Source organism: Lissotriton helveticus, chromosome 2_1 (genome assembly GCF_964261635.1).
Source record: "Lissotriton helveticus chromosome 2_1, aLisHel1.1, whole genome shotgun sequence".
In the NCBI taxonomy this organism is placed as follows: Eukaryota; Metazoa; Chordata; class Amphibia; order Caudata; family Salamandridae; genus Lissotriton; species Lissotriton helveticus.
The window spans coordinates 49922833-49947253 of NC_136059.1; the positions used below are offsets into that span (position 1 = coordinate 49922833).

A 24421-nucleotide genomic window follows, 5' to 3' on the forward strand; every position below is an offset into this window, starting at 1 on the left:
CCTGGTGAGCCACCTATTAAATGGAAGACTTGGTTTCATGTTTTTACTAGATATTTGGGGGCTATAGATGGAAATAGGTATTGTACAGAAAGGAATACGTTTCTTTTGGAACATAATCTGGGTTTCGAAAGGCAAGCTCTTTATGAACATTTACCACTAGTGCATAAAGGATGGGATGAAGAGGAGGAACTAAATCAGTATCAAGTTGAATTAAAAAAAGTCGGGAAACAGTTTGATGTCCAACCAAGTTTAATTGTCGACTGGCTTAAGTTCTTTACCAGAGTGCAGCACCAGCAGGAGTCGATAGATTCATTTAGGGCAGCATTACGCATACTTGAGGTGGATAGTTAATTTGAAGATTTCACCATTCAACTCATATGGGACAAGAGAGTCTAGGAAAAATTACTAACCTATAAGAACCCTTCATTGGCATATATAATAGACATTATCAAGAGCATTTCAATTTTCCTCAAGGCGTCAAGGGAATTGGTGAACAAAGAAGGGTCTGGTGTGCATGTAGTGGCTGATGGTAGTGTGAAGGGTCAGCATTACACTAAAAGTGTTTTTCAAAGGAAAAACTATGAATCTCCAAAGAATGAATCCTCAAAGGGGGACCAGAATCAGGTTTTAAACAAAATAACATATGTGTTAAGTGCGGGTACCCTCAACAAGCACCCATGGGTCGCCCTGCTCCTCAAAGAATGTTGGAAAAGTTGGCCACGTTGCTGAAGCTTGACAGTCTAAGAAGAACAGACTAAATGTGGTGGTTGAGAATGATGAAGAAACATTTGAACTGATGGAGAAAACTAAAGAATTAGAGATAGTGGTCACAGATCAAGAGGAATCTGAATGTAGGGATCCTTATACTGCTATCAGGGCTGAAGGGAAAGTGCTAAAGTTATTAGTCGATTCAGGTGCAAAGATGACTATCTTCACTAAAGTGTTGTTTAAAGATACTTGGACCGACAAAGTGTTAATAGCACCAGATAGATGTCCAGTTTTGTACAATGGCAAGAGGATTGGGTTTTTGGAGTATTTTGAGATCATGCTATAGTTAAAAAAGAAAGTAATTAAAGGGAAGGTTTATGTTGCTAAGAAAGGGATAAACATTTTGGGTTAGTACCTTCAACGTTTATTAGGCATGACTTTGAGGCCAGGCAAGGAAGTTCAAATTGTGTTAATAAGATAGACATAGAAACTGATGTGTAAACAAACCTTGGATCAAGACAGTTCCCAAAGTTTTTAAAGGAAATCTAGGAAGAATTAAGGGATGCCAGCATAGAATTAAGGTTCAGAAAAGTGAGCTGCCTGTCAAGCATAAGTTGAAGAAGGTGCAAAAGAACAATTGATGGACAGAACGCTGAACAAGGTCAAACATTCAACCCTGTACAGAGATCTCAGCCTAAATCCATTGTTTACTTGCTCCCATGCCATTCCAGTTTGAAACCAGCCATATGCAAATCAGTCTTGACCCTGCTCCCTATGGGAAGAATACAGCCCGAACTACCAGGCCAGGTTCTCCCTGGACCAGAAACAAGCATCCTAGGAGCAGTTTCACCCCTCATCAGCCAGGATAGCTTGACTCCAGTGGCATGGAGAACGTGAGGTTGGTGGCAGCATCTCAGCTCTCTGGGAACCTTTAGCCTTGCTAGTAGCGCGCAGTCAATGCTTGGTGAATGCTGCAGTACTGGCACGATTTAGGTGTCAGCGCTGCATAATATTTTATGCCTGTGATTTTAAAAGTAAAATTGATTGCACTCACTGCCATTTACCGACTGTGCTGAATTTTCACCTGTACCCCGCCCCGTTCCACCGCGGCTGGTGCCGTTTGTGTGGAGGGCGAGGCGAGGCGCCATCTTGGGTGGGGCTAGACCAGAGCTAGCGGTCTAGTCATTCCGGGAGGCAGGGCATAAAACGATCAGAAGCCCAGGGCTCCTCGAGAACGTGAGGTTGGTGGCAGCATCTCAGCTCTCTGGGAACCTTTAGCCTTGCTAGTAGCGCGCAGTCAATGCTTGGTGAATGCTGCAGTACTGGCACGATTTAGGTGTCAGCGCTGCATAATATTTTATGCCTGTGATTTTAAAAGTAAAATTGATTGCACTCACTGCCATTTACCGACTGTGCTGAATTTTCACCTGTACCCCGCCCCGTTCCACCGCGGCTGGTGCCGTTTGTGTGGAGGGCGAGGCGAGGCGCCATCTTGGGTGGGGCTAGACCGGAGCTAGCGGTCTAGTCATTCCGGGAGGCAGGGCATAAAACTTAATGTGTTTCCGGGCACGCAGCGGACGAGCGCAGCGGGCGCGACGAATGCTCGCCGAAGTCGCGCTTAAGTCAAGCCCGTCTGCGCCCGTCCGCGGCCGACTGGGGCCTGGGGCTAGTTCCCCTGGTCGTTTATATACCTATTCTTCTCAGGACCTGCTGCTGTTAAAACCGTCAGATAGTTTATGCCCTCCACTACCACCGCACATACTCAATCGTGCTGCCATCCATGGTATTTTGAAACCTAAGTACATTGCTGGTAACGATTTGCATTTTAAACCCTGTCGTCCCCCTCAGTTGTCATCGAAACCTGATACGATGCTTAAATGTTACTATTTGAACACCAGGTCAATGGCCAAGCATCACATGGACTTATTCTTCATGTTAAAAACGGAGCAACCTGATATTTTGCTCCTCACGGAGACCTGGCTTAATGCTGATTCATTACCACATATCCTGGCTGCCGTCCCTTCTGATTATTACATCTTAAATGTCAACAGACCTGCTGACAAAAGGGGTGGAGGAGTAGCAGCCATTATTCGTAATAGCTATAAGTTCTCGCTATTACCTTCTCTTGACCTTGTTGGGTCAGAAAATATTGTTTTTAAAATGGATACTGATAGTGGGGCATTACTTATGATTCTCATTTATCGCCCTCCTCAAAAAATGCCCGCATTTACTGTTTCATTAGCAGAACATCTTGCGCCTCTTATTATTAATTATAAAAATATTGTGCTGCTGGGCGATTTTAATCTCTGGCTTGATGCCACTGATTTGGACACCCAGGCAGCCGCACTGAAAGAGGTTTTACTAGATCTAAATTTAACTCAACAGATTCTTCTGCCAACCCATGATAAAGGCCACCATCTGGACCAGATATGTTCTATTACCCCCTGTATTTGGTCGGACCATTTTTTGATACATTTCACTCTCGCCATTGCGAGGAGCAAAAAGCAGCCATTTCTTACAGGTGGGAAAGTCAGACTGTGGAAGAACGTTGACACTTCAGCTTTTTTAGACTTTTCTGAAGTTGTCTCTCCCCCTTATGCCTCTGGACATCGATGGCATTGAAGAAGCCTATTCCAACTGGCTACATCAGGCAGCAGACACCCATGCCCCCTGCTCTATCTTTCCCCGCTCCCGCCTCAATGACGCACATAAGTGGTATACAGCACACTTGAAATCCCAAAAACTAGAAGTTCGTCAAATGGAACGGAAATGGCGAGCTGGCTACTTGGCACAAGATAAAGCCAATTACTGCAAGGCTCGGAAAGAGTATCAGAAACTTGTCCTGAAACATAAATCTGACTACTTCTCAGAGAAAATAATGAACTCTCAGAATAAATCTAAGGAGCTGTTCAATATTGTTGATGGTCTCAGTGGCAGTGACAGAACGACACCTTTGGTCGCTCCCACTCAGGACCTCTGCAACTCGTTGAACTCCTTCTTCCTTAACAAAATCCATACAATAAAACTTTTCCACGGTTCTGCCTACCTCTCTGTTGGATGACACGTATTATAACTGTGAGACGCTGGAATCTTTTCCCGCTATTGATGGTGATACCCTTCCTAAACTGTTTAGTCGTGTCAAATCGGGTTCACTGATGATATCTGTCCCCCGTACATCCTGAGAGAGATTGGCACTGTCATTCCTGAGGGCATTTTACCTCAGTTAAATAGTTCTCTCTTACAGGGTAAGGTCCCTGATAACCTTAAAAAGGCTTTACTTATTCCCCTTATTAAGAAGGCAGGAGCCGACCCCCTTGACCCGTTAAATTATAGGCCTATTTCATTGCTGCCGTACTGTGCAAAGCTATTGGAGGCCCATGTCTGTGCTAACATGTCCAAATTCATTGAGGAGACAAATTATCTCGAAGCCGGCTTCCGTTCTTGTCATTCGACTGAAACAGTCATTCTGGCGGTACAAAATTCCCTGAGGCGGAACGCGGATAATGGGATTCACCAGGCCCTGGTTTTACTGGACCTTTCGGCAGCGTTCGACACGGTTGACTATACCATCTTGATCAACCGTGTCGAACAGGCTGGCCTTAGGGGACCTGCATTGAGCTGGATCCGCTCATTTAGCACGGGCCGTACCCAATCCGTAAGGCTGGGTCCTTTCACTGCTCCCACTTGTTCCACCACTTGTGGAGTACCCCAGGGTTCATCCTTGTCACCTCTACTTTTTAATCTGTACCTCCGTCCGCTATTGTACTCCCTAAGAAAAGCGAAAGTGACCATCTTTAACTATGCGGACGATCTACAACTTATCTTTCCTTTGAACACCAGGGATGCGGTGGAAGAATTCCAAAACACCATGGCACACATTCAGGCTTGGATGAGTTGTAACCATCTGAAACTTAATCCAGGCAAAACCGAGCTGGTGTTGCCTGGACAGAGTGTGTTAAGCTGGAGCCCATGCTTTTGGCCATCTAGCATGGGGGCCCCACCGGTTAGATCGTCCACAGTTAAAAGTTTGGGGGTACTAATTAGCGAAGACCTTTCTTTGAAAAGACAAGTAGGCGTGGTGGTGTCTTCTTGCTTTTTTCAGTTAAAAAAGATAAGAAAAATTGCCTGCTTTCTTTCACAGGCTGCCCTTATTCAGGTCATGATTGCTCTGGTTCTGTCTCGTTTGGATTTCTCCAACAGTCTCTATTTGGGGCTCCAAATTGGAGAGTTAAAACGTCTTCAGCGGGTCCAGAATCAGGCTGCTAGACTGATTCTGGGACTCTCTAACAGACAATCTATTAGACCTGGGTTGAAGTATTTACATTGGCTTCCTGTTGCGCAGCGTGTGGCATTTAAGACTGGCTGTATCCTTTTTAAATCTTTACAAGACACTGGCCCTAAATTTATAAAAGATCTGTTTTTCAGATATACCCCTCCGCGAAACCTACGTTCCGCTCAAAAATCTTTATTGACTGTCCCCTCCTATAAAAGGAAACGCTTAGGTGGTAGCTGCTTTGACCATCTGGCGGCCACCTTTTGGAATTCCCTCCCTCTGGAGTTGAAATTGAGTGGCAACCTTCTTAATTTTAGACACTCCCTTAAGACTTGGTTGTTTTCGCAGGCCTATTGCTGAGATCTTTTTGCTTTCATTTTAAATTTCTGTGTTGTGTTCCCCTCTATAGCGCCATGAAGCCCCTGGGCGTACGAGCGCTTAATAAATACATATTAACATAACATAACATAACATGGAGAGTACGGGACCCACGTCTGGGCATACCCACCCAACTCTGGGTGACAAATTCAAAAAAACAATTGATGATAGAATGCTGAATAATGTCAAACATTCACCACAGTACAGAGATCTTGGCCTAAATGCATAGTTGTTTTGCTCCCCGTGCCATTCCAGTTCGAACCCAGCCATATGCAAATCAGTCTTGATCCTGCTCCCTATTGGAACAGTCCAGCCTGAATTGCCAGGCCAGGTTCTACCTGCACCGGAAACAAGAATCCTAGCACCAGTTTCGGGGTTTCACCCCTCATCAGCCAGGAAAGCTTGATTCCAGTGGTATGGAGAGCATAGACCCATGTCTGGGCATACCTATCCCACTCGGAGTGAGGAACGTGCCTTTTAGCCTCATAGAGCATTTAACCAACATGCTTGAGAGAATGTGCATGAAGGGGGGTCACTGAGTTCGTAGAAGTGACATTGTGGTTATCTCCTCTAGTTATCGCCCATAACAAGATGGATGATGTATGAATCTGCACTGATTTACAAACTCTAAATAAATCTATTTGGGTGGACTAACATCCGCTACCTAGAATAGATTATAATTTGACAAGTTTCGCAGGGCGAGTGTGTTCAGCAAGATTGATCTAGCTTCTACCTACCATCACATGCAGTTAGAGCAATCTTTTGGGCACCTCACTGCTTTCATTTCTCCGGTCGGAACATTCAGTTCAGATGAATGCCTTTCGGCCTAGCTACCGCAGCCACCATTTTCCAATGCATCATGGAGCCTGTCTTGAAAGGAATCAATTGGGTTGTCGGGTTTCAAGTTGAAATACTTATAGTGGCAAGAGAGTTACAGTAACATGATCAGACAATGAGTATAGTTTTGGAAAGACTAGAGCAGGCGGGCATTGTTGCCATCTTAAGAAGTGTGAGTTCACTTAATCAAGCATTGAATATATGGGATGTCATTTTGCAAAAGGGAGTAGAACTACGGCAAGGTTTGGTAGATGCCAAGAGCAAAGCTCCTACACCCACAAGTCAAGAGCAGATTTAATCTATTTGGGGGTAGAGGGTTTGCGAATTTTATGCAAAATACATATAGAATTTTGCTGATAAGACGGAAAATATAAGAAAGTTGCTTAAGAAAACTGTGTTTTTTCAATGGAATGAGGGTTGCCAGTCAGATTTGGACAAGCTGAGGGAAGTAATTGAGTCTGCAAGGATACTGGTCAGTTCAGTGCATCATCACAGTGGATGCAAGTAGCAGTGGATTAGGCATGTCATTGTCTCAAAAGTTCATGAGGTGGACAATAGGATTTGCGTCCTGGGTGTTGAGAGAGAATGAGAAAATGATGTTGCTCGTTGAAAAAGAGTTACCAGTGTGCTGCTGAGCAGTCCAAAGATTCAAGAGTTTTATTCGGGGCAGAAAGTTTCAATTGGTGACTGATCACAAACCTTTGGTTTTTAATCCGGTGGGGAGTCATGATCAGAGATCTTACACCAAGGATAGCCAGATTGAGTGCTAAACTGCTAAAGAATAATTTTGACATTCTACATATTCCTGGGGGTAAAAATATTACAGCTGATTATTTGTCGAGGTCACCATTAATGAATGTGGGGTGTGACGCAGGAGAGGAAGATGAAGAGTGTTTGATTGCTGCCATTAATAATGGGACTTTTGAACAGAGTGAGTGGATGGACTGATCGGAGAGAGATAATGTGCTAAAGGTGGTTCGGAAATACGTTATCAATAGTTGGCCTGAGAAAAGGTTTTTACCATCTGATTTGCAACCATTTTTCAAAATTGCGGTTGATTTGTCTTTGGAAAAGGAGAATATAATTTCAAGGGGAGACACCTTTATTGCGCCCAGGTCATTAAGACCAAAAATCATTCAGGCTGGTCAAGTATGCATTAGTTTTAGTTGATTATTACAGCAGATGGTGGGAAGTAGAGTTTGGTCATGAACTAACCACAGCCACAGTGATTTCAATTTTCAACAAAATTTTCGTACGTAGACCTAGATAGTTGGTATTCAATTATGGGGTACAATTCGTATTGAGGGAAATGTGAGAGTTGTTAGCAAAGACAGGACTAGTGCACAAGAGTGTTGCATTATATGACTCTCAAGCCAATGGCTTAGTTGAGAAGATAAATCAAACATTAGTTGAGTGTGTTCCATGGGCAGTGAAAAGCAGAATTGATGTAAGATTGGCTGTGGATTGCATGCTGTTCTCGCATTGTACATGCCCCAATGCTGTAACGGGGAAGACACCATTTGAAGTAGTGAGCGGTCGTGTGCCAGGGCATGTAATGTGTCAGGCTTGGATGAAAGAATTTCAAGCTCTTTCGTTTCATGAGGAAGACATGGATAGAGATATATGTTGTAAAGTTGAAGTCATGCAAAGATGAAGTAATGGTTTGATGAGAAGCATGGTGTTGTTGAGGTCACTGAAAAAATTTGCTTTAGAGACTGGGTTTGATTTAAACAGCCTATTGATGTATCTAAAGGTCAGTCCAGTGGAAGCAGTGAGTGGACATGATATAAAAGTCAAAGGGCATGAATGGTGGAATTTGTCTAGAGTAGTGAAGGTTAATAACAAAGATGTCACAGAGAACTCTAACTGTCAGTGTACCTGTTCGGAATGGCAAAGTGGGTAAATCCCAGAAATATGATAGAGTTAAAAGAGTAATCAGGAAACCAGCAAGGTTCAGGGATTAAAACAGGAATTTTAATTGTATTCATATAAATTATGCAAAATGTATATTGTAGTCTGCCAAATACACATTCTTATTGCATTCCAACACAGGTGAATCGTTGCAGTTTATTTTCTTTAATGCATTAACATCATTTGTTGGTTATCATGCATGTTATATTTTATCTAGTAGTATACCACTTTTCTAAGTTAATTTATTTGCCGTTGTGAGGGAGAGATGTTGTGGTGATTAACTAAATGCGCTGTCTTCACGCGGTAACTCTTGTTTAGTGTTGAAAGGAGTGTCGTTCTAAGTTCACGATGGAATGTGAGGTTTGAATGTGGAGAATCAATTGTTCCCCAGTGGAGCCCTTGGTGCTGCGAGGATTGAAGTGGAATACCTTAATCGCACTATGAAGTCTGTTTTTTCCTCATTATTTCAGTTGCACTTTAACAAAACACTATCCAGGTATAGGGGCCACAATGACCTGTATGTCGATCTATATGTAAGGTCCAAAACTTAATGTAAAATTGTAAGGCAAGGCCCCACATACCAACCTGGGTGTTGAGCGTCATCACCGGTCCAACTCACTTGCCACAAAAAAAAAACTAATAGTTACTGGGTTCCCAGATTAAGCAAGGAGTATTTATAAGGGGTAGTGGAGTGTGGGATGGGATCTAAAATGAGAGTTTAAATTCTTAGTCACTGTTACATATGTAAACCACCACTATGTAGAATAGTTGCTCACCAAATATCCATCTACGTCATTTTAAGTGACTACTGTGAAATGTTTAAGTATTGATTAATTATAATTTCTATTCATTGTTTTCCTATCCACAATGTCAGGTATTGTCCCTCCTCCTTCATTTTTATCAATTTCTGGTGAACCTCCTATGTCATGGGAGGTATGGGAACCTATGTTTTTAGCTTATGTGGAGGTCATGGAGAGTGATGATTGTGAGCCAGAAAGGAAACTTTCTCTATTAAAACACTGTCTAGGTGGATTTGGTCTTAAAGAATTTAAAACTCTCCCCCCTCTTATTAATCTTGGTAGAATCAACGTATACCAATATGCCTCAAATCAACTGAACATCCGTTTTGGTAAAAAGAAAAACATAGTTATGGAAAGATTTATCTTTTATTCTCGTAAACAGAAAGAGGATGAATCTATTGAAGATTATGTTTCTGCGTTAAGATCTCTTGCAGCTACTTGTGGGTTTGAACACATTAATTACGACCAAGTATTGAGGGACCAAATTTTGATGTGCACCAACAGTAAGAAAGTATAAGAAAAATTATGGTCCACATCTGATCTATCTTTAAATGCAGCCATTGATGTTGCTAAGTCTGTTGAGCATTTAGAAAAATTCGTAAAAGAGATCAGGGGTAATGAGAAAAGTGACGTATTTAATGTAAACAGAGAAAACAAGTATAATAGTAAACAGAAGAATACTGTTATTCAAAGGAATGAGAAGAATGTGAATAAGAAAATAGAGAAGCGTAATTACACAGTTTTTTGTTTCAGATGTGGCAGCAACTCACATTTAGCCAATCATAAACATTGCCCTGGAATTGATACAGTTTGTGCTAAGTGTAATAAAAAGGGACACTATACTAAATGTTGTAAATTTCCACCAAGAAAAATCAATTATATACATAATTCAAGTGATGATGAGATTTGTGGTGGCAATAGTGAAAATGAGATTAATACTGTCATTAATGTTTGCAATGTTGACGGTGTTTCGAAATTTCGATCCTGCATTATCAGGTTAGATGGCATCAATTTAGAATTTTTTGTAGACTCATGTGCTTGGTTTACCTTAATTTCACATAAAATCTATGAGGACAATTGGCCTGGAAGGCGTCTCTCACCTCCAGACGTATCTCCTGGTGGATATACTGGTCACAAGATCGTCATTATAGGATTCTTTCTAGCCAAGTTAGAATTTTGCAACAATTTTGCATCAAGCAAGGTTTATGTAACAAAATCGGGGAAGTCTCTTTTAGGCTGGCCACAGCAATTTGACTTGGGGATCAAACTTGACCCTAGAGCTGATCATCCAGTATTTTCAATTGATCCTTCGACACAAAACAGTAGTGTATTAGTTGAAAAATTAAAAAATGAATTTCCTGGAGTTTTCAGTGGGAAGTTAGGTAAATATATTGGGTAGGAACATATCATTAGACTCAATGAAAACTCTGTTCCAGTTCGACACAGGGTAAGGAACGTTCCTATCTCTTACCGAGGTAGATTAAAGGATATGCTCAACAGTCTATGTGAACAAGGTATTATAGAACCAATCGAGTCATCGCCATGGGTTTCTCCCATTGTCATTTCGGTGAAATCGAATGGCGAACTCAGATTATGCATCGATTTACGCAGTTTAAATCGTTCCATTTGGGTAGATGCTCATCCATTACTAAATTTACACGAAATGGTGTCAACTTTGGCGAATGCAAAAGTATTTTCATGCATCAACTTAGCTAGTGCTTACCACCAGGTGATTTTGTCAGAAGATTCTAAGAACATGACCGCTTTCATCACTCCTGAGGGGCTTTATAGGTACTGTCGCATGCCGTTTGGTCTTGCAAGCGCGGCTTCTGTTTTCCAAAGACTGATGAGAGATACGTTGGAGGGCTTAAATGGGGCAGTCGCTTTTCAGGACGACATTTTAGTATATGGAAAGGATGATGTAGAACATGATCATAACCTACATTGTGTTATTGCTGCATTAGCCAAGAAAGGTCTTACACTCAGGTTGGATAAATGTAACATAAAGACAAAGGAAGTAGAATATCTTGGACACACAATTAGTGGTGATGGTATTAGACCTAAGGATAAACACATCAAGAGCATTGTAAATGCTCCACAACCGTCATCTAAAGAACAACTAATTGCCTTTTTGGGACTTACAGAATTCTATGCTAAGTTTATTCCCAACTACTCCGTCAAAGTCGATCCATTTAGGTGCTTATTAAAGAAAAATGCTATTTTTAAGTGGACAGATGAAATGTCCAAGGCATTCAGTGTACTTAAAGAATTTATTGTCAGAGCACCGTGTTTGAAAGCATTTGTCCAGGCAAAAAGTGTATTGTAATGGTTGATGCTAGTAACTCTGGTCTGGGTGGAGTTCTTTTACAGAGAGATGACCATAATGAATGGGTTGTTGCCTATGCATCTAGGACTTTGAGGGAAGCTGAAAGAAATTATTCTGTGATCGAAAGAGAGCTATTAGCCTGCACATGGGGGGCGGAACATTTCAGAAGTTTTCTATGGGGAACAGAGTTCACAATCAAAACAGACCACAAGCCCTTAGTTTTTTTGATGTCTCCAGGAGGTGGTAGGTGCATGTCTGCTTGTTTAGCAAGATTGTCTTCTAGGTTACAATCTTTTCGATATAAAATTGAATATGTTCAAGGGAAGGCAAACTTTCACGCGGATTGTATGTCCAGGTTACCTGTCATAGATGATAAATCATATCAAGAGGACGACTGTGAAGTAGCTTATACTGTTCATGATGTGAATTTGATAAGTAATGTGAACAATGTTTTGAGGGAAGATTTTTGGATGGACGAAATGGAGAAAGATGTTGAGCTGTGTAAGGTTAAGGAGTTCATTATTCAAGGTTGGCCAGAAGTGAAAAGATTGTCTGGAGATTTGATGAGTTTTGCGAAAGTGAGTGGTGAATTAGCCATTGAAAATGGTATTGTGTTAAGAGAAGATAAGATTATTCCTCCTTTTAGCTTAAGGCACACCATCATGGGAATTGGTCTGAGGGACACCTAGGTATTGCTTTCACACACAGACGTATTAAAGAGTGTTTTTGGTGGCCTGGGATCGATTCCTCAATTGAACACTTTGTTAAACAATGTAGTGAATGTACCAGTAGTGATAAATCCGCAGTTTCTTTAAGGGCTGAGTCCCAACCGGTTGATTTTCCAGATGGTCCATGGAGGAAGTTGGGGATAGATATAATTGGGCCATTTCATGTGTTACCCAAAGATGTAAATTTTGGGATTGTGTTAATTGACTATTATTCGAAGTGGCCGGAAGTAAAGATGGTTAAGGAGGTAACATCTCAGAAAGTCATAGAATTTTTGGACGAAGTTTTTTGCAGGGAAGGCATTCCACAGGAGATTGTAACGGACAATGGTCCACAATTTGTGAGTCATGACATGGACAATTTTTTCAATAAGTGTGGTATTACACACAAAAGGATTGCTGTGTTCCATCCTGAAGCAAATGGCCAGGTTGAGCGCTTCAATCGTGTGGTGAAAGAAGCTATCCAGCTTTCTACTAAGAGCGGTCTAAATTGGAAGAATGCTTTGGATTCTATGCTTTTGTCCTACAGGACATCTCCAAACAGTGTCACTCTGACTAGTCCTTTTAAACTTCTAAGGGGGAGGAAACCTAGTACCAACCTTGTGCCATGGTGGTTAAAAAAAAAAGTTTCTAATGATGAGAAATGTTGTGTTGACTATGAATTAGTTAAAAAGAGGGTTGAGAATTATAAAAAGAAAATGAAGTTAAATATGGACAACAAAAGAGGTTGTCCAAGTAGACAACAAATTGTGATTGGCGATTTTGTACAAGTAAAAAAAAATTCTAATGTTTTAAAAGGATCACAACGTTGGTCAGATCCTAAAGAGGTTGTTGAAGTATTCACCAATGCTGTCAGGATTGAAGGGGGTAGTGTGTGGAATTTTAATAGAGTTTCGTTATGTAAAGAGCATTCCAACAAATGCAAAGAACATTTCACCAAAGATTCCTGTAAGACTATTGGAAAAAAAATGTACAACTTAATTCTTTTCCCAGTTTTTCAAATTGTAATGGAAATGGTCAAAAAAAAAAAGAAAATGTCAGATTCCAACTAGGTTCACGATTTTGCTATATAAAAAAAAAAAAGAAAAAAAAAAGGGGGGGGGAAGATGTGTTACATATGTAAACCACCACTATGTAGAATAGTTGCTCAGGGATTCTAGAATTGTTATTACTTAGTTGAGGTAGTTGGAAGTTGATGGAATGTATGTCATTCACTGTTTGACCTGTGACTTGAAAGGATGGATTACATTCTCTTATCTATCCTGACTCCATGTTTGGATTTTGATTACCACCCTGCCACTTTCCCTACAGTCACCATACCACAATATTCACTTTTTGGAAAGGTCTAGGAAATGGTTAAAAAAAGAATATTGTGATGTTCAGGTGTGATAATTATTCCTGCATCTGCTTGATGAACATGTTTCAGACTTGTGTCGGCCCCTGAGTGGGATTCTGGTTTTCATTAAGACAGGCATCTATAGTGTCCTTCACCACCCTTGGGAGAGCTTGTGTGTAACAGTAAGTGCAGCAGAAGAGCAGGTCTTTGATATAAGAATGACAATTAGGCTCCATGAGTTCAATAATGGGGCCCTTCTAACCTTAAGTTAAGGGGCCATCCAAAATTAGGAGGACGGGAGAGCATTTTCCATCCAACATATATTTGGGTACTGTATGTATGCATGCTGGCTTGGAATGAATGTGACTCTTCCATCACACTGCAGTCCAGCCGTACACTTGGCATACTGTATCCTTCGATTTATTAGAGGACTTCCCCTTTGCAGTCAGGAATTACAACATCATCTGTGACATAGAAGACTACTTAACCAAAATAGGACACTTTCATCCCCTAAAAGGGCTCACAACTACATTGCTAGTCACAGTTGTCCTTAGTAAAATATTATGTCTTGATGGAATTCCTTCCATTCCAATTTCAGACAGAGAAAATCAATTGATAACACAATTTTGAGGATTGATGCATGTTATGTTGGACATAAAATGGTCTACAGATAAATAAACCAGGTTGGGGGTAAAAACTGCTTCTGGGAATTTGAGTCATGTAGTATCCTTAAGGAAGAGTGGGCCATGGAATTAAAATGTTGCCTGGTGAGCGGGTTGGGGGGCAACAATTTACAGACAGAATGGGACTTTTATCTTCATAGCATCATTATCCTGTGGACACCCCAATGCTTTCCTAGAGCATGGAGTGTTAAAATATTCCTGCTGTGCTGTCTGGGAAAGATTCTTTACCATGGGATTGAGTACTCACAGTCAATATATTGAAAGAAAGTTAACACAAGAAAAAGGTGATGGAATTAATCACTATCTTGCCATAGGTTTTCTCATCGCCTGCTGCATTAGGATCCACAGAGGGGAAATTGGTCAATCCAGCTGATCAGTATTAGACTTTCCACTTAGTAGGCATTGAGAGTTTCATCAAAATAAAGACCTCAATAAATGTCGAAAACATTCTCACCTCAAACCAATGGAGAAGGGCATGCTTCTGGATGGTGGGACAAGTTTGTATCTGACAGAAGAAGAGGTTTCTGATCTTGGAAGAGCTGGAAAACAGGTACAGAACACTCAGTGCTGTCATATTCATCACCCATCTTACCAGCAACCTCTGTGTCAAAGTTAACCACAATAGTTGGCTCCAATTGCTTTTGGATTTTGATATTTAATTTTATCACACTTTGCCAAATCAACTTCTGCTATATTCTGGGGATGATGACAGTGAGGAAATTCATCTTGCTGAATGTTACTCCACTTTTTCTTGTGATAGCTTGGAAATGTTGAGTGTCATTAGAGCTGAACGGCACAATGTGGTAAGGCAAGGGCCAAGAACGGTTAGAGTCCTTTGTGGCTGCATTCTAGCTGACCACCATATTTTTAATGCAACATGCATCACAGGATCTTCAGTGGTAGTCATAAACAGAAGAGTAGACTAGCCACCTTATTTACTCAGGTCACAGGGAAATTGTCTGAGGCTAAGGCTTTCTCATAGTGGCTAGGCTAGTCTACGTATCTACTCTGCGATCCTTCTCTAAATGCTAGCAGCCAGAGCATTTCTAAATAAGACAGTAGAAGATGCTTATCCTCTTACAGAATGAGCCTTGGGTTTCTCTAGTAAGGTCTTAACACAAAACTTGCACAGTACAATAGAACTGGCAATGGAGTGTTTGGAAACATAAATTGTAATCCTGATGGCACCATAGTTAAGAGATGGATGTTTAGGATTGCTTATGTATACTATTAACCATGCCTCCTCATAGTAATCCAAGATGCAAGTTCCAATAATTTCTGGTGTTCCAATTCCTTTTAATGCAGTGAATTGCAGATCCATTCTAGGCAGCACGTGTTTTGTCACCACTGGCAAGGCTAGTTCATCTCTGTCCATAATCCAAGTATCCTCATAGTGCTGCACCCATGGGGGATTGATGCGTATCTTTTTTCAAAATATCCATAAAGTGTTTTTAGGAACATTTAAGACAGTGAGATGTGTGTGTCAGTGGCATTTTGGGGAAAGTGATGAAAGTACCTCCTCTGGCGGTGTGGCCAAGGCAGCCAAGATGGCGATCACATCTTGAGGCTGCTCCTGACCTCCTTCACCATTTGCAAAAATCCTTACTGGTCTTGCGACACAGCCAAGGAACTGATGCCCCCGGTGCGCCCAAAAAACCTGTGACCAGTAATGGGGGGATGGGGTTGCCGGGTGTGAGAGCGCCCTACTGCCCTTGACCGACGCTTCAAGATCAAAGACGTGGTCGAGGGAGATGTTTCCGATGCATCAGTGAGCGAAGGGCTGGAGGGAGAGCTGTGTTTCTGGTGAGCCCCTGAAACCCGAGACAAGTCGGCATGGGGTTTATTAAATTGCAGCTCCATCCTGCAGAGGTGCCACACTGCGCTGGTTGGGCCCTCTCCTGACCTTGGGACACCTCATTGAACTCCCCTCAGTCTGCAAAATAAATAAAACGAATTTCGTTGCGTGCACTGCATCACCAAATGCGATGCAGTGCGCACAACAAAAATCGTTTTATTTATTTGTATGTTTACTTACCTGTTAAAGTCCGTAATCCATACATTACTACTCCCCATCATGCCCCTCCACCTCCCCACGTCACCGCCCGGCAGGTACTCCCACCACTGGCGGTGGCTGCCTGGTCCCGCCCCTGTGGGATATTTTTTGACCATCTCTGGGTTTTCGGAGGGGGGGGGAGCACTTTCTGCATGTACATGGTGATGGCCCATGGGTGGGCTGAATCATCTAAATAAATTGTTCTATCTAGGCTGATCACTGGAGATATGAACATTGCTGATTTCACCTTTTCCTTTCTCTCGATCTTTGAGGTAGGTGAGTAGTTTCCTATTCTGGCCACTAGCCTGGCACGGCCGCTTGAGGATGTTATTCAACACATCTATAAGGCCACTAAAGCTGAGATTTGTCTAATGATGCTGACTGTGCCATGTTCTGGGCTAATTCTAAGTCAAAAAGAATTTGTGTTGAGCATATTATTGCCAAGGCCATTTCATGGTTTTCTCCAGGAGTTTAATTCTTGGGCGATGCTTGAAGGGCAGCTGATTATGGGGTTGAGGACTCCGTGATCTCAGTAGTGGCTCAGTACTCTTGGCCCCATTGCGGATGGAGCTTGTCTTGCTTTAGGTTAATTTCAATTTTGGTGGTTGCGTTTAGGATTGAGTGGCTCTCATGGAGCAGAGCTCTGCTGGACTGGGGAGAAATAAACCGTTAATCTGTGCCGTGTGGTGTGAGGAGCCGATAGACACAGGAGCCAGAGAGCCGTAGAGGACAGCAGAAGGGAAGGGATAAGGACATATATGTGCTCACTACCTGTCACTTCGTATCTAAGGATGCATCAAACGTGATCCCCCTTGTTTGCATCGTACCATGGGTGCACCATGGGTGCCACGGGTGCACCATGGGTACCATGGGTACCACGGGTGCACCATGGGTACCACTGTGCACCATGGGTACCATGGGTGCACCATGGGTACCATGTGTGCACCATGGGTACCATGGGCGCACCATGGTGGTACCATTGGTGCACCATGGGTACCACGGGTGCACCATGGGTACCATGGGCGCACCACTGTGATATCATGGGTGCACCATGGGTGCACCATGGGAGCCATGTGTGCACCATGGGTACTATGGGGGTGCCATGTGTGCACCATGGGTACTATGGGTACACCATGGTGGTACCATGGGTGCACCAAGGGTGTCATGGGTGCACCATGGGTGCCATGTGTGCACCATGGGTACTATGGGGGTGCCATGTGTGCACCATGGAAACACATTAGGTCCACTTCTGTCTGTAGAAATCTCACTGTATGTTCGATGGTGCACAAGGGAACACATCATGTCCCTTTGGGAATGGATTTCACAGGAGACAGACACCACAAGTGATGATCCAAGAAAAACAGGATAAGTCAAGCTTTTTTAGTAAATTTAAGTGGAAAAAGAGAATCATGAAGATGTTCTTGGAATAAAAGGGACAGGTGATGAATACCCCTGCAAGATATCCTTATTGGCGGTAGAAACTAAGACATAGGGCCTGATGTAGGGTTTGGCTGAAAGGGTTGCTCAATCAGCAGTATGACGGAGATCCCATTCACCCTCTTACCATTCCATTATACCCTATGGAACTTGTAATATGGCAGACAGGATATCCGTCACGTTTGTGATGAAATAACATCTCCTCCAAACTCTAAATCAGACCCATAGTCTAGGATGGACCTGGAGGAGTTTTATATATCTAACATTGGAAGTACATGGACTTCTACTCCCAAAATGTTTCTCGGGATGTGGACGATCAGCCTGCCTTTGAGGGTTCGAACTGTGCCTGATAGCCTCTACATTAAAAATGCCCATAAGGGCTTTTGTGTGAACGAAGCTGTTTGCACGGAAGTTGCACATTTTAAATCCAGGTAGAAAGTGGCCCTAAAGGTAAGACAAGAGTGCCCCCAGTAAGATCAATACTTAGCTGTGTGTCTGTGGGCTTCACATCGATTTCTGCGTTGAGACTCTGCAGTTTCTCTATGAACCCGGCCAACATCTCTTGGAAGAATGCTGAAGGGCCATGGGCTCACTACACTTCTTACCTACTTGCTTCTCTAGGTATATTTACTTTCTTACCTTCTTACTGAATATTATATGTTTCTCATGTCTCTCCTCTCATACTATATGTTTGCTTTCTATTAGCGCCTTCATGATGGAACGTAAAGCGCTCTGAGACCCTGACATGGGTTGAGAAGTGCTACATACAAGCTAATAAATCAATAAAGAAATATAAAACCCTCTGACAGACCATTCAGTTAGGAACTCCAGCACAGACCAATGCTTAGATCCTCCACATGGGGGTCACAAACAAGTGTCACCTCTAGTAGAGTGCCACTTCCATCCTACTCATGGGTCTTGCCCCACAGGCTTGAAACGTTGGAGTGGGCACTATCTACTATGTCAAGAAGTAGACTTTGGGAGATGCTGGTCTGGCACATGAGCTCCTATGCTGTGAAAACTGTACATCCATATAGCCTTATAGCCCGCCATAGCGGGCTATACCGGCAATTAAAGGCCCGCTGAATCGTTAAAGGCTTGAGCCGAAGGCGAGGGACTTTAACGAAACAGGGGACTTTAATAGCCGGTATAGCCCTCCTACGAAGGGCTATAAGGCTATTAGAACATTCTGCCCCTAGAGGGGGGAATGTTCTAGCAAATTAAACAAAGGGTTCTCGAAGCTCGAGGGGATATCAATCCCCTCGAGCTCCGAGAGGCCTTTGTAGAACATTGGAATGTTGCTCTGCGGGCCTTTACCAGCCCGTAGAAGCAGGGAGCACTCTATTGTCTGCAATGGAGCTCCCAACATTCCAATGTTCTAATGTAGGGTGATTCATACGAAGGCACGATCATTTCAAATCACAATAGGTTTGTTGCACATGTGACTTGATTCAATATATTTATTTTCAGGGATTCAGACCGGATCAAACAAATCAAGGACCGTATTAAAGGAAATGAAAGTCTATACAAAGGCCAGTTCAACTTAGTGGCAGCTGATGGGTCTGTTATTCGAGACCAGTCTGAAGATAAGAACTCGCTGTACCGCGCCTTGACACTGGCCAAAGGGGTCCACGCGGATCAGGATATCACAAAGGAGGCAGCGGTTCTCAAAACGAAGGTCCACAAGGAGGTAAAGTAACCTTGAGTACTGCTAAATGAGAGTGATCCCGCTTCAATGCCTGGGCTGAAATATTGAACATAGAAACACATGAATGCGGAGGAATGAATCAATGAAAAATTATTTCTATAGGGAAAAATAAATTAGTCCCTACTGATGAGTACTTAATCTACAAACTGTTTTTCTTTTTTATATATAACTCAGATACCAACTCCAAGTGTACTATCAATGAAATACTTCATCTTTTTTAATATAATGATATCAAAAGAACAGCTGAACATGTACACAAATATATACACACATTATGTTTACATTTACAACTCCTACCTACCCATTCTAAATCAATACGGTTGCTAATCACATACAAAAATAATTCCAAAAGCAATCCAGATAAAGAGGTAGTTCAATACACGCTAGAAGGGGTAAATCAACCCTCCACGTAATACAGAAAGTGTGTATTAGTTATTTTTTTTATATATCAATGGTAGTCTGTGGGGCTGCTCTATGCTGAAGGGTCGACGTGTTTCGACCAATTAATTCAGGCCTCATCATGAGAAGTGCAAATGGAATACAATGCTGCTAGGTCACTTGATCTGGAGAGTCCAAAGTACTGTATGGGTACGCTAAATGGGATCTCCTCTATAGTTTCTCCGTAATGTCTCTATAACCGGTAAATCAATGAAAGATAAATAAAGCTTGAGTATGGACTGAGAGATCACTGGTCGATAAATGGCAGGAACAGCTCACGAAAACTATGCAGATAGGAAATCCGAAAACATCGGGGCACAATATCCATATAGATCCCCCCTACCAAGCCTTTAAAGGCAATGGGGACCCCATAGCTCAGGCCAACCTCTGCAAACCTGAGCATAGAGCTTCTGAATGGAATTATTAAGCGTCTGCCGTATGTCAACTGCCACACTCATGGCCCAGAATAGCTGGAACTACATATAGCTGAACTGGAATATAGGTTACTGCAGAAGAACCCGAACATCGTGTCTACCTTTGTCTCTGAAGCGTTCGCCTGTGTCCTGGAAAGACTTTCATTTAGCTTCAAGCTGCAGTTACCTTGACAGGATACTATGATTGTTTGAGATTTCGGAAGTTCTGGACTTGTTCAGTTTTGCTTCCTTGTGTAGCAATTATAATAAAGATGTTGTTATTGTTAGGGTAGGAACGTGCTGCTCTACATATGCCCTAACACCTTTGATAGTGTTCTACTGTTCTACTCTACACATCTTTCCTGCACCCTTGATAGTGCAAGAGTGTGCTCGTCCACACATACTGCAAGCATCCTTGTTAGTGTGGGAGTGTGCTACGCTACACAAACTCTCAGCCCCTTAGGTATTGTAAGAATGTGTTATTTTACAGATACTTCTAGCACCGTTGTTAGTGTAAAAGTGTGCTAACCTACACATACCCATATGCACCTAGTTAGTATACTAGTGGTGCTCTACACACCTCAAAACAAACTTCTAGGACCAGTGTTAGTGCGTATGTAACTCCACATATACCCTCAGAACCCTTGTTAGTGTGAGAGTGGCTTACTCTATACATGTTTCCACTGCCCTTGTTACTGAAAGACTGTGCTATTCCACACATACTTCCAACACCCTTGTCAATGTCAGAGTGCACTACTCAATACTCATCACTGTACAATGCACATACTCCTAGTACCCTTGCTAATGTAAGAGTGTGCTACTCAATACTCATCACTGTACAATGCACATACTCCCAGTACCCTTGCTAATGTAAGAGTGTGATACTCAATACTCATCACTGTACAATGCACATACTCCTAGTACCCTTGCTAATGTAAGAGTGCGCTACTCAATACTCATCTCTGTACAATGCACACACTCCCAGTACCCTTGCTAATGTAAGAGTGCGATACTCAATACTCATCACTGTACAATGCACACACTCCCAGTACCCTTGCTAATGTAAGAGTGCGCTACTCAATACTCATCTCTGTACAATGCACATACTCCCAGTACCCTTGCTAATGTAAGAGTGCGCTACTCAATACTCATCACTGTACAATGCACATACTCCTAGTACCCTTGCTAATGTAAGAGTGCGCTACTCAATACTCATCTCTGTACAATGCACACACTCCCAGTACCCTTGCTAATGTAAGAGTGCGCTACTCAATACTCATCACTGTACAATGCACATACTCCCAGTACCCTTGCTAATGTAAGAGTGTGCTACTCAATACTCATCACTGTACAATGCACATACTCCCAGTGCCCTTGCTAATGTAAGAGTGTGCTACTCAATACTCATCACTGTACAATGCACATACTCCCAGTGCCCTTGCTAATGTAAGAGTGTGCTACTCAATACTCATCTCTGTACAATGCACATACTCCCAGTACCCTTGCTAATGTAAGAGTGCGCTACTCAATACTCATCTCTGTACAATGCACACACTCCCAGTACCCTTGCTAATGTAAGAGTGTGCTACTCAATACTCATCTCTGTACAATGCACACACTCCCAGTACCCTTGCTAATGTAAGAGTGCGCTACTCAATACTCATCACTGTACAATGCACATACTCCCAGTACCCTTGCTAATGTAAGAGTGCGCTACTCAATACTCATCTCTGTACAATGCACACACTCCCAGTACCCTTGCTAATGTAAGAGTGTGCTACTCAATACTCATCTCTGTACAATGCACACACTCCCAGTACCCTTGCTAATGTAAGAGTGCGCTACTCAATACTCATCTCTGTACAATGCACACACTCCCAGTACCCTTGCTAATGTAAGAGTGTGCTACTCAATACTCATCTCTGTACAATGCACATACTCCCAGTACCCTTGTCAATGTCAGAATGCACTACTCAGTACTCATTACTGTACAATGCACATACTCCCAGTACCCTGGCTAATGTAAGAGTGTGATACTCAATACTCATCACTGTACAATGCACATACTCCCAGTACCCTTGCTAATGTAAGAGTGTGCTACTCAATACTCATCACTGTACAATGCACATACTCCCAGTACCTTTGCTAATGTAAGAGTGTGCTACTCAATACTCATCTCTGTACAATGCACATACTCCCAGTACCCTTGCTAATGTAAGAGTGTGCTACTCAATACTCATCACTGTACAATGCACATACTCCCAGTGCCCTTGCTAATGTAAGAGTGTGCTACTCAATACTCATCACTGTACAATGCACATACTCCCAGTGCCCTTGCTAATGTAAGAGTGTGATACTCAATACTCATCACTGTACAATGCACATACTCCCAGTACCCTTGCTAATGTAAGAGTGTGCTACTCAATACTCATCTCTGTACAATGCACACACTCCCAGTACCCTTGCTAATGTAAGAGTGCGCTACTCAATACTCATCTCTGTACAATGCACACACTCCCAGTACCCTTGCTAATGTAAGAGTGTGCTACTCAATACTCATCTCTGTACAATGCACACACTCCCAGTACCCTTGCTAATGTAAGAGTGCGCTACTCAATACTCATCTCTGTACAATGCACATACTCCCAGTACCCTTGCTAATGTAAGAGTGCGCTACTCAATACTCATCTCTGTACAATGCACACACTCCCAGTACCCTTGCTAATGTAAGAGTGCGATACTCAATACTCATCTCTGTACAATGCACACACTCCCAGTACCCTTGCTAATGTAAGAGTGCGATACTCAATACTCATCACTGTACAATGCACACACTCCCAGTACCCTTGCTAATGTAAGAGTGCGCTACTCAATACTCATCACTGTACAATGCACACACTCCCAGTACCCTTGCTAATGTAAGAGTGCGCTACTCAATACTCATCACTGTACAATGCACATACTCCCAGTACCCTTGCTAATGTAAGAGTGTGATACTCAATACTCATCACTGTACAATGCACATACTCCCAGTACCCTTGCTAATGTAAGAGTGTGCTACTCAATACTCATCACTGTACAATGCACATACTCCCAGTACCCTTGCTAATGTAAGAGTGTGCTACTCAATACTCATCTCTGTACAATGCACATACTCCCAGTGCCCTTGCTAATGTAAGAGTGTGCTACTCAATACTCATCACTGTACAATGCACATACTCCCAGTGCCCTTGCTAATGTAAGAGTGCGCTACTCAATACTCATCTCTGTACAATGCACACACTCCCAGTACCCTTGCTAATGTAAGAGTGCGCTACTCAATACTCATCTCTGTACAATGCACACACTCCCAGTACCCTTGCTAATGTAAGAGTGCGCTACTCAATACTCATCTCTGTACAATGCACACACTCCCAGTACCCTTGCTAATGTAAGAGTGCGCTACTCAATACTCATCTCTGTACAATGCACACACTCCCAGTACCCTTGCTAATGTAAGAGTGCGCTACTCAATAATCATCTCTGTACAATGCACATACTCCCAGTACCCTTGCTAATGTAAGAGTGCGCTACTCAATACTCATCTCTGTACAATGCACACACTCCCAGTACCCTTGCTAATGTAAGAGTGCGCTACTCAATACTCATCTCTGTACAATGCACATACTCCCAGTACCCTTGCTAATGTAAGAGTGTGCTACTCAATACTCATCACTGTACAATGCACATACTCCCAGTACCCTTGCTAATGTAAGAGTGCGCTACTCAATACTCATCTCTGTACAATGCACACACTCCCAGTACCCTTGCTAATGTAAGAGTGCGCTACTCAATACTCATCTCTGTACAATGCACATACTCCCAGTACCCTTGCTAATGTAAGAGTGCGCTACTCAATACTCATCTCTGTACAATGCACACACTCCCAGTACCCTTGCTAATGTAAGAGTGCGCTACTCAGTACTCATCTCTGTACAATGCACATACTCCCAGTACCCTTGTCAATGTCAGAATGCACTACTCAGTACTCATTACTGTACAATGCACATACTCCCAGTACCCTGGCTAATGTAAGAGTGTGATACTCAATACACATTCCTAGCACCAGTGTTAGTGAGTATGCAACTCTACATATACCCTCAGAACCCTTGATAATGTGAGAGTGAGCTATACATTTCTGAAAACTAGAACAAAATGATAGATTTATTAAGGATAATTTGTGTAGATTGGTTGTGATTTCCTGACACAAAAATCTTTTCTGGATGAAATGGGTGCTCCCACTCCTGACAGAGGCATGACCTAAACACTTGGAGATGTCAGACACGTTTGGGACACGGTTGTCATACATTTGCTTGTGATGGCTGCAAGTTCTTGAGCAGTAACCTGCGTTCACCC

General features: G+C 42.5%; 1 protein-coding gene across 2 annotated transcripts in view; it reads left to right on the plus strand.

Moving 5' to 3' along the window:
- LOC144817699 (uncharacterized) overlaps positions 1-24421 on the plus strand; it is a 227770-nt gene that overhangs the window by 202829 nt on the left and 520 nt on the right. For both annotated transcript variants that reach the window (XM_078674457.1, XM_078674455.1), the window contains one exon: positions 18938-19157. In XM_078674457.1, the coding sequence (XP_078530583.1) occupies positions 18938-19157 (220 nt within the window). The remainder of the gene's footprint in view (positions 1-18937; positions 19158-24421) is intronic.